At 42.2% G+C, this 11710-nt stretch overlaps 1 protein-coding gene across 1 annotated transcript in view; it reads left to right on the plus strand.

Moving 5' to 3' along the window:
• The first annotated feature begins 367 nt into the window (after positions 1 to 367).
• Positions 368 to 11710, plus strand: part of TRNAU1AP (tRNA selenocysteine 1 associated protein 1) — a 19938-nt gene continuing 8595 nt past the window's right edge. The window contains exons 1-7 of the mRNA XM_019512174.1: positions 368 to 500; positions 1622 to 1721; positions 4199 to 4251; positions 5428 to 5559; positions 7485 to 7604; positions 10320 to 10482; positions 11092 to 11125. Coding sequence (XP_019367719.1) covers positions 415 to 500; positions 1622 to 1721; positions 4199 to 4251; positions 5428 to 5559; positions 7485 to 7604; positions 10320 to 10482; positions 11092 to 11125 — 688 coding nt within the window. The 5' untranslated portion in view covers positions 368 to 414. The remainder of the gene's footprint in view (positions 501 to 1621; positions 1722 to 4198; positions 4252 to 5427; positions 5560 to 7484; positions 7605 to 10319; positions 10483 to 11091; positions 11126 to 11710) is intronic.

Raw genomic sequence — 11710 nt, forward strand, 5'->3', positions numbered from 1 at the left:
GCGGGCGGCCGGGCCCTGCCGGCGCCCCTGTCCTCACCCCGGGCCCCGGCAGGGGGGCTGGGCCTGCCCGGGGGTTGGGGTCAGCCTCGCGCAGAGGCACGGGGAGTCCTGCTGGCCCTTAAAGCCGGGGGGTTTGCGCCCTCCACGCAGGGATTGGGGTCAGGAAGGAGTTGTGCCCCGCGGTTATGGGGGTCGCCTTTCTCCCTGCCGTCTGCCCCGCGTCCCTTCAGCAGGTTGGGTGGCAGGTGCGTGGTCAGGGCAGGGGCGATGGCAGGCTCGTGTCGCGTTTTGACTGGGGACGGTTTGGGTAGGGACGATGCAGCATTGAACTCGCCAGCCCAGCTCCTCTGCGATTTTGGAGCTCTGCGTTTCCCTGCCCTAACTTTTGCCTCTTCCTCATAGCTGGAGCCGTACATGGACGAGAACTTCGTTTCGAGAGCCTTCGCCACCATGGGAGAGCTTGTGCTGAGCGTGAAAATCATTCGCAATCGACTGACAGGGTAAGCGTTCGTGCACGCTTCCCGGTTGTTTGAGGACATGTCGCTGGTTTTCAGTTGCGCCGCTTGTTTAAAAAAAACCCTGCAGGAATCTTTTTGGCCCTTTCTGCGCTAGACTTTTTCCCCTGTCTCTTCTCCTCAGCTTCCAAACAACAGGGCACCTACAGTCCTGATAGCCAAGGAGGCAGCTGCTGTTGTTTTATCCACTGTGCTTTCCTAACAGTCAGTGCCATCCCAGGGGGGAGTGAATTGGGGTGACTGCCCTGGGCCCTGCATTTGGGGGGGTCCTGCAGAGCCAGGCGGAGCGGCCACGGCCCCTCCTGTAGGGCCCGCCTAGTGCTGGTGACTCTGTGCCGCCACCGCCGCCGGCTTCACATCTGGCTGCTCATCTCCCCCACTCCTCCCCACCACCAGCTGCTTCACATCCAGGCCCTGCACAGGCTAATTTGCCCCAAGCCCTGCACCCTGTTAGGGTTGTCTCTGCTAACAGGGTTATACCCCAAGGGGAGTTTTGGTCAACCCGTATGTTGCCCAGTGCAGGATGAAGACATCAGATGCCAATGGGGAATGCCAGCAATCTACTCTCATGGTACTACCAGTGAAGTTATACCAGTGATAGTAAGAATTGGAAATCTAAAGCAAAGAATTCTACTTCAAACCAGAGCCTTACATGGCACTTTTGAACTTTCTTAGAACAAGCAGAATGTAGTCCACAAATTGAAAATAAAATTAGGTGTCAGTTAACTTGCAAATAATCGGGGCTCAACACGACAATGATTGGATTCCACTGGAGAAATGTGTGTTTACTTAACCAAAAAGTATAGTCATTTTGGGGAGAAAAAGACTTCTTTTTTGATGGGATTGATGCAAAGTCTAGGATTTTTCCCCTGCTACTGGCTGTGTACCAGAACACAGCTGATATGAGCTTGTGTGATGCATGAAAGGGTCTTTTACTGGCAAGCATTTGCTATTTAGTAGCTCCTCTGTGAAAGCTGAAATCTACATCTAAAAAACTTAGTTTTGATGTCAAAATGACAACTGCAGCAAATAACTCACTCCCTGATTATAAGTCTTGCACTTAGGCAAATTTTTAAAACTTTCTCTTTCCTTTTCTCCATGGTCAGAATTCCTGCGGGCTATTGCTTTGTGGAATTTGCAGATCTGGCTACTGCAGAGAAATGTTTACACAAAATCAATGGAAAGCCGCTTCCTGGTGCCACACCAGTAAGTAAATTAACTAACTAGTAAGGGAGAGAGATTGGGACAGGATGAAGAAAGGGGGGTTCTGCAGTGAACAGTGATTAGGAACCAAGGTATTGACGAATAATCAGCTAAGTGGAAGTTTTTATTTTCTTAGGGGTCTACTGGGTATAATATTGCTAACAATTTTCTGATAAAATTCTATAGAAGAGTTGCACTAATTATTTAAGACACACTTTCAAAGTGAATAGAGAGATACAATTTACATACTGTACACTAATGCAACAGTTTTATTGCGTTGTTTCTGATCCTTTGCAGTGTAGCGTGTGGCAGATGAAGGCAGCAACAAGGAAAAAAGCAGTCTGCATATGCCTGCTTTGGTTCCCCTTGTAACCTGTTAATCATAGTCTGTGTGTAGCACTGCACTGGTATCTGTGTGATTGAAATGGAACTAAGGATTCAATAGGTTTGGGTTACTTTGGTTTGCCAAAGAAGATTTAAACCTGGATTCATTCTTAAGCCCTAGTAAACGGAAGGTATCCGGATCCATTTGAACTGGATGTGCTTACCAAAATTGCATACGAGCTAGATCCAAGTAAAAATCTTGGTACCTCCAAGTAAGATGCTTGGCTCCCAGTTGTAATTCCAAACCTGTGTTATGTATATTTGCTTTCTATACAGAACACAAGAGGAGTTAGATCCAAAATGTCCAGTACACTGAACAAGATGCTGCCTAAAGTCATTACACTCATCTTGCAGCCACCTAGAACTAGCCCATAGGAAACACTGAGGACAGGGGCTTGTCTCCAATTCTGCCTTTCTCTGAGGATTAGTTATGTCCTCCCATTTTGCACCTACAGCCTGGGACCCTCTCCTGGTATATGGGCACCTGCACTGTTCTTTCACATAGGTTTCCAGTTGTGCTTTACAAGAAAAATGTGAAAAGGTAGTAGTGATGGTGGCAATGTCCCCAGGTCTGTGACTGAATCTGTGCAGAAATCAAAAGGACTCTGCTTGCCTCTCTTCCTCTGTGTAAATGGAAATATTTTCATTATATATTTTTTGATCCAAACCATTGCAACAAAGGGTTAGGTTCAGGAATGGAATCTGGAATCTTGAGATGGCCATGGGTAGGGGTAGGTGCCATTGTGCAACAAGAAATTCAAGATTAATTTGACCAGCAAGAGAGCACAGGAGGGAGCATGGATCTTCAGGCTAGTAGTTAGGGCAGTCAGCTGGGATGGGGGAAGCCCTGGGTTCTGCTCTGTGTTCCTAGGATTGTTCTAGTGTTCAATAGAGAAACAGGCCTGGCGGCACAGACCAAAACCCAGGAATTCCCTCTTCCTGACGACTGGGCCTAGAGAGTCATGTTCCCTTTTGTGTTTTCTCTCTGACCTGCTGAATCTTGAATTCTGCACTGTACAGCATCAATAGGAGAGTTGGGTATGCCACATCCCTCACTCAGAATAACCTCTAGTCTAGAAGTTTAGGCACTTTCTTGGGAATAAGAATATGGATTTGAATGCCTTTGGGCTGAGAAAAGACTCCAACCTGCATCTCCCACTGTCTTCTATCCAATGATATATGAGAAGTACCTCTTCCTGTCTTGTGCAAAAGAAAGTGGCAGCCACCACTGCATTTGGTAGGAAGACAACTTCTGTAATTGTATGCTAGGTTGTTCGCAGGGACTTATACAGAATATCACCTAGTTTCTGAATCCTGTAGGGCTTCGGTATGAGCTGGGTAATAAGCTGCTCAAGACTGGAGCAGTTCTGGGTATGTGTAGAGGCCCAGCTCCCAGTGCGTGGAGAACTTTAAAGTAAAGTGCCTCTTAAGTTTAGGTGCCTCCTGAGGGGATTTTGAGGACTGAGAATTTTGGGCATCTAAATTCTGCCTAAGCCTCATCTGAATCTGAAACATGGAATATAGTGATTCAGTGTATAAAGTACCTGGCAGTGTTGTTATGTTTGAGGACTTGTTTTGATTTCCAATGTGTCACCCTCTGCGTGGTTAATTTTCCTATCAATTACAAATCTCAAAGTTTATGTACTATTATTCTACTGAAAAAATGATCCCACAACAATTGAAAATGTCATTTAATATTTGTTTTTGCCACTTCCATTTTCCTAATCTCTCTGGAGATGGGAAGATGGATGACCCTGATGTGTCACCAGGGCTTTGCTAGCTTTTTAGTATCTTTATTAAAATAATAATTAGTCCTAATCTTATGATGTAGCAAGGCAAAACTTCCTGTCCAAGGGAAAGATCCTTAATTGATGTAAATTGTCATAGGTCTGTTGATGTCAGTTCACACCAGCTGAGGATTTGATCCCAGATGCTTTAAGCTGCTGACCTGCTTGTGTTGACCATTTTACATTATTAGAAAAAGGTACAAAATGAGCCTTACTTACTGGCATTTTTTCTAATTGAGTTTCTAAACATTTTTTAATGTGAACCTGTGTGGTTTTCACATTGTTGTTTTATCCTTCTCCTTGTTGCAGGCAAAACGATTTAAACTGAATTATGCAACATATGGAAAACAACCTGATAACAGGTAAGTGATCAGTACTGAAATATAGCATTTGCATGTTTGAAGTATGTTTGCTATCTCCCTTGCAAAAAGGATTCAGAGAGTGCAGATCTGAATATGAAGCTTTGCTGGACCAGATCAGCACTGAGCAAAATAGCATAGGCAGCTCTATGGCTAGTAATGCTAAGCAACTGAAACCCATAACTAAGAAAGGAGGTTGCTCTAGTGTGTAATAAAATATAGTGGAAAGGCTAAGGATACACTATACATGGATCACAAAGTGGTTCACATATATAAATATATATAATTTATGTAATGTCATAAATGTCTCTAGTTCTTCACAGTGCCATACAGTGAATTAATGGCGGAGACAGGAGGAGACTTTGAAGATCAGTCCTGTGCCTTTTGTGGGCTGTCTCCATAACCTTTAAACTATTCCTATTCTAAATCTGACAACCCACCTATGCAGTAGCATAGGAAAGAAAGACAAGGCATCCTGTTTCCATGCAGATGTGATCTGTCAAACACTTTAAGAATTCTAGGATTTAAAATATGACACTGCACCTAAGAGCAGGTTCTTAACTTTAAGCATGTATAGTACCCCTGACTTCAATGGGGTTACATGTGTATAATATTCATAGCACCAGGGCCTGTAATTGATACCTTACAATTAAGGGTTAATAAATTGGAAACTAGCACATCTAGAAATAAGCTGTCCACAAGTGGATAGGGATCCTCTGAGAATCTAAAACACTGTGTACAGAGTATAGTTATCAAAGTATTTTTAATTCACTTAGTTTTGTAGAAGAGTTCAGTTATAAAACAAACATGAACAGAAGTTAAATAAATAAAAATAATTGCGATGAAAATAGTTACGTTTGGAATGTTCTCTTGTAGTACTAGAAACCCAAACACAATGACAGGAACCAATTTATTAGAATTGGGGAGAGAGTGAATTATCCACAAATAAAAAGTGAAATTGAGCAGTCTGGTTTTGCTGCTCCAACTGAGTGGAAAAATAATAGCAGCAGAGACCAGTAAAAATAAACATTTGAAAATACTCTCTTAGACATCCCAGTTGAAAACTTCAAAAGTTTTTGTTTGTATCTCTGGGTATAATTTCAAATATTGCCAGATACCTGGCTTTATAACATTCTGTTGGTTTTACCACCGTTCCTAAAATGTATTCTTTGTCTTCAGTCCAGAATACTCGCTTTTTGTGGGAGATTTGACCCCAGATGTGGATGATGGCATGCTATATGAGTTTTTTGTTAAAGTTTACCCATCGTGTAGAGGTGGTAAAGTTGTCTTGGACCAATCGGGAGTTTCCAAGTAAGTTTTCCTATATGTTTCCTCTCTCCTACTTTATATGCTACGAAAACAGGAAAATATGCCATCTCTCAACTCTGAAACTTTTCTTCTGTTAAAGGGAAGAGGGCCAATGCGGCAAGGGAAAAGGAATAATCCAACTAGTTTTGCTTATGACTTAGCAAAATCAGAACTCAGGACTGAATTTTCTATATTAAATACTCAGCATGTGGGATCATTGCTATCCACAGTGATTTTTTTGCTGTTCTGTTGGCTTTAGGCTGTGCATCTGTTATATTAAAAATATGTTTTATTGTCTGTGTGGGTTTTCAGAAGCACATAGGTGATGTGCGGGCACCGGTCCCTTTTGAAATGTGCTCTTAAATTCTTTAGGTGTTTGTGAATATTTTCTGAATGTTTTATGGTTTGGGGTAGAGGTCAGGCACCAAACAAAACATTGTCTAAACCCTTTGTAGCCCAACCCCCATCTTCAGACTCTGGAACTGGCCCAGCCAAATCCAGACTTCAGAAATCTTTTCTCTTGACATAAGTAAACATGCTTCCAAAATACACTATTCTCTCTTCTGTTATATATTCTTCATAAAGGGGCCCTTTGCTCAGTCTCCTTGTTTAAAAGCAAAACATAACTGGGGGAAGTGAGTGCCCTGGTTTTATGCCAAGAAGAGTGCTGTGGTCAGACTCTTTCTCTTCGTTTTTTTCCCCTAGCTGTGAAACCTCTCTATCTTCTCACATGAGGGTCTGATCTACAGAGTTGCAGTGGTTTTGCTAAAGGTGTGATTTTTAAACTGATTTGTGCCATTTTGCACGTGAACACTTTCATTGATTTTAAACTTGGCTTATGCTTGTTTAGTTTGCCCTTTGTATGTTTGCAGGAAGCAAGCTAAACCAGTATGACCAGTTTTAAACAGAAATGTGTGTTCACACAGGGGGTTTAACAACTTCAGTTTTTGTGTAGAAAAGCCCAAGCTCTGACTTGGGGCTTGTCTACATGGCGGGGAAAGTTAATGTGCAGAAGCTGGATATGAATTTAGAACATACTAGTTGAGCATTTGAAACTCTCGTGCATGGTAGTTTATTCCACTTTTAAAGTGCAGCAAGTTACCATGCACTTAGTGCACGCTAAGTGTCCACATAGGGAGTTAGCATGAAATAGTTGGTGCTATAAATTTACACCACACACAGACCTCTTCATATAGATCAGCCTTTTTCTTCCTTACCTCCTCTTTCCACCTGGATGGACTCTGTTCTCCTCCCACTCCTAAGTCCTTGAACTTTCTGCTTTGTGAGGCATCTTATCCCATCTCAAGAGTCTGCCATTACTCAGTTGTGCTCTGCTGTATTCTCTGACTTACTGCAGTGTCTGGTCCCACTTCAAGACCTTTTCTTCAGCAGGAAATATTTTTTCTCTCCATTTTCTACCATTGCTGACACAAGTTCAGTTCCACTATGTTTAGCAATATTGACAGGGCTGGTATTGAAGGGCTGCCAGCTGGTTGCCACTGTTGTTCAAGTAATAGTGTCCAGAGCAGATCCAGTCAATCTTTACCAATGCCTGAGGACTCAGGTTGGTGTCTGCCTTCTATCTTTCCCTTGTGTTTGACCCCTGGTTCAAGCTGTCAGTTCCAGCACATTGCATGTTACTTCCATAAAGGTCCCCAAAAATCCATTGGCACAAGATGTACAATATTGTTCTAATGCCTCTGAGCATACTACAGATGTTAAGACATGAAACACCTTAAAACGCAAATATAAACGGGTTAGAATAGGGAATTATTTAATGCCTACTGGAAACATGGCCAGACTTTCACTTCAGTCATTTCACTAGCAAAACATTTTCCTAAGTCTGTTTCATTCTCTGTAGAGCATTTCTTACAAAATTTATGTGCCTTTTGCCAGAGTATAATACATTCCGTGTCATATCTTTGCAGAGGCTACGGGTTTGTGAAGTTCACAGATGAACTGGAACAGAAGAGAGCCCTGACAGAATGCCAGGGAGCTGTGGGGTTGGGCTCCAAACCTATACGTTTGAGCGTAGCCATACCAAAAGCGTGAGTGTGCTTTTAAAATAATAATAATAATAATTCTTACAAAAATAATTCGTATTTTTATATTTATCTTCAGTGGTTGTTGACAGAGTAGAATCTCTTTAGTTAATATAACTGACTCTCTTAATTTGGTTTTGTAAACAGTTTAAAATTTGCTTTTAAAAAGAAATGATGTAAAGACAGTTGCAGTAATAAACGACATATGAATGTTGACATTAGTGTTACTAAATATTATTTTTATTAAATGTTGATTTTTGACTCTGTCTTCTAGTGATGAAAATCATATAGAACAAAGAAAACTGACCTTTCCACACCTGTTTGTGTAGAAATGCAGGAAAAAATAATCAAAGGCTCCTGTGAGCTTGCCAAGGAGTTTAGGTATAAAATTGGGGTGTGCAAAATGGGCCCTATTCAGTTCGGACTTGACCTAAATCAGGGACAGTGATTCTATTCGTTGATTTGGATCACTGTCCCTGATTTGATTCGGCTGAATCCAAATCTGAAGATTTGATGCTGATTCAGAGAATCAGCGTTACAGACACAGCTTTAAATGTTTTTTCTACATACCTCAAGGTACCAGGCACAGCTTGTGAACGCTGCGATGCTGGGGCGGATGGAACATCCCACAGGAGTGCAGGGGGTCCCCTGCATGGTTGGCGATGAACCCAGAAGTGGACCAGAAGTACTTCCAGTCCACTTCTGTGTCCTCTGGCGAACACACAGGGGAGGGGGGCCTGCCGGCTCAGCAGTCAGCCACGGGGAGGGACCCCGGGTGCCCCCCCAGGCCCAGGAGGCACCAGTTGCTGAACTGGGGGGGCATGGAGGAGCCCCCCAGCACACTCCCTAGTGGATCCAGAAGTGGACCAGAAATCCACTGTTCTGCTGCCAAGCGCACTGGGGAGCCCCCCGCACTCCTGTGGGACACTCCATGTGCCCCAGCATCGCAGCATTCGCGAGCCCCTGCTACCTAGAGGCATGTAGAAAAAACATTAAAAGCTGTGTCTGTCCAAATCGATTCGGAGGGTTCCTATTCAATTCAGACAGATTAAAGGGTCCTCTGATTTGATTCAGATTCAGAGATTCGGCCACCGCATCGAATCAGCGACCGAAGCTTTGCACAGCTGTAGTATAAAACTCCTTTAAAAATATAAGCTTAATGCAGATAGGCATACCTGATTTTTTTTACTCTGTTACAAGTGTAATCCAGCATTAGACTATGATCTAGCAATTAGGCACCTATCCAGAGTGTTTTGGTACCTCTCTGTATGTAGAAATCTCAAAATTAACATAGGAATGACCATAAATATAAAAAACAGGCCCATTGTGCTAATGCAAGACAATCTAAAAAGTGAAACTCACCTGAAACTGATTATAAACAAAAGAAAATCTGATTAAATGGACCAGTCCAGTAACGTTTTGCAATCTGGGTGAAATAAAACAATCAAACAAAGCCTATGTGCATTTAAAAAAATAAATTGTAATCACAGCCTTTAGGAAGAAGTTCTTGGCTTTTTTTAAATGATTTTTGACCTGGCTGTGTCCACTTCCATTAAAACATGGAATAGTCTCATCTTGCTCATTTGACTTCTAGATAAAACTTGATCACCTACCTATTCCAATGCAGTGATAAATGGAGCTTAACCCTTTGGAGCAAAGGTAAACATTTTGCTCTGTGTTTATACAGGACCTGGCACAATGGGGTCCTGCTCTATGACTTAAGCTCATGCTATCTATGGTAGGACAAATAATAAATAATTGTTCAGCCTTTTACCAATACTCAAGATTTTCAGTGTTCTCAAATTTTTAATGGAAGGGGGGTAGGGATTACACTGTAGTCAAAAGATAGTTTGTTTGATCTTTGGCCTAGTTCTCTTTAATTTCCTAAATGAACATGGTGTTCTATGTGAAATAATATTTCCATTTTCAAGGTATATATGAGACTTCTCAACCTAAGCTGCATTACTCAGAGGGGAATCAGCGACTTAGAAGCATTTTCATTATATGATGCACAGAATTTGGTAGATTCCATTGGTAGACCATTTGAAAATTACCACTTTTATTTCTAAAGACTTTTTAACCCCAGAAATGCTTTAAATTAAATGTATATAACAGCACTGAAGTTAACCCATCTCTCAGAGGGAGGAGTCAACCAGTTGTCATACAGCCTTCTGTCTGGGGAGGGGAAATTTTGTACATTACTTAGGGTATATGTCTATTTTGCAAAGCTATAAACTATCTCACACCTTCATACAGTACACGGAGCTTCTGCTTTCAAAATCCAACACTATATTGTAGCAAGTTATGTAATATCCAATGTATCTACTTTATTAGAAGAAAAAAAGGGATAAATCCACTCAGTTAGTACTTGAATCATGGATTCCAATGAGTCTAGATAGTCCTAAACTGATGTTTATACTTCAGAGCCGTACTCTCCCATTGTCCACATAGTGGGATTGAAAGGCTCCCATAGGAAGAAAGTAAAGCATAAAAATAGTGGGAGCAGGAATGGAGCTGGAAAGCCACCCACCCACCTTCTTCTATAGCATATGTTAATAACAGAAACAGACATGCATATATAGTGCACAGGATATTTGATGAACTCTGAAATCTGCAGTATTGAAATGAGCGTCATGTTGATTAAGCCAGATCCTATCCTTCCTTTTTTTTTCTTAACTATTCTGCATCTTTTGTAACTTTTTCCTTTTATTTGTTTTAAAGTAACCGTGTGAAGACGGCGGAGTACAATCAGATGTACAACTATAATTATAACCAATATTACCAACAATATCAGAACTACTATGCGCAGTGGGGATATGACCAGAACACAGGCAGTTACAGCTACAGCTACCCCCAGTATGGGTACACGCAGAGCACTATGCAGGTATGGGCATAGTAATAATATTTTATATGGCAGCAGTCTCTCACTGCAAAAATTGCAAAGCATTTCATAAACAAAGTGTAGATGTTTATTTTCCTCCTTTTTCCTGGATCCCTGGGTTGTATTTCTGTCATATGAGGAAGCAAAGCCGCCTAGCAAACAGCTAGCTTGTAGTTGTGATTTCTTACTGCATGTGGGTAGAGATCTACTAAAATTGCTTTATGCCAGTTATAAAAAGGTCAGAGAGGTATAACGAGACTCTAGAATCCCCAGTTCTGGCTGGGGGAGGATTGCCCAGGTACAGATACTGTGAATGGCAGCTGCAGGGCTGCTTTGTGAGGATTCAAAAGCCCTGCAGATAGAGGGGACTCCAAAGGAATGGGCCACCACATGCAGTACTTCTCAGATTGCAGGAAGTGCTGCTTTGCTTAGAGATCTAGCATGGAATCTCACCCCTGAAGACTCCTAGTGATGGACCCCAGCTTTGGATACTAAGGAGTCTTTCATCCATGGGTGAAAGGTTACAGTGCATGGCAGCAGTGACATGCAGGTGACATCTTTGGATGCGATTAAATGTTTATAGCCCTGAAGCTATTTTTGTTGTCTTTCCAGACGTATGAAGAAGTTGGTGAGGATGCACTGGAAGGTAAATATCTTTAATTCTCTATTGCAATTGTCTCTTTCCATTATGCTGATACTTTCATGGATTAGCCAAAGTACCAGTATTTTCTGAGTTAATTTGGGGTCTTCTGAAGTTTTAGGTTAAGAATGTGGGCAGTGCTATGCCAGTTTCCCTGTGAAATTCTTATTCCTCATCCTAATTCCAGTTCTAGTCTTATGCCTTCCCAAGGGAGAGAGACATCGGCTTCACTAGCATTGAGAGGATTATATGGACTACTGCTTATGTCCTTCTGTCCCTGAAAATAACTAGTGTAAAGCTTGTGGTGATCTTCTTTCTTGCTAGGAAATTTGGTCGTCACACCAGATGACAAAGCCAACATATTTAACGATTTCTTTGCCTCCATTTTCCTAAGCAGGGACTGGAACAGTCACCCCCCTCTGGGCCCCCCTTAGATCCCAGGGGAGGTGCACCTAGGCCAAGGGTTAGTGAGGAGCTAGTTAGGGAACTTCTGGAGGGACTGGACATATTTAAATCAGCTGGTCTGGACGATCTCCACCCTAGAGTACTGAGGGAATTGGCTGAGGTCATTGTGGGACCCCTGGCATGGCT

This window comes from Gavialis gangeticus, unplaced genomic scaffold (genome assembly GCF_001723915.1).
Source record: "Gavialis gangeticus isolate Ggan-Ray unplaced genomic scaffold, GavGan_comp1, whole genome shotgun sequence".
In the NCBI taxonomy this organism is placed as follows: Eukaryota; Metazoa; Chordata; order Crocodylia; family Gavialidae; genus Gavialis; species Gavialis gangeticus.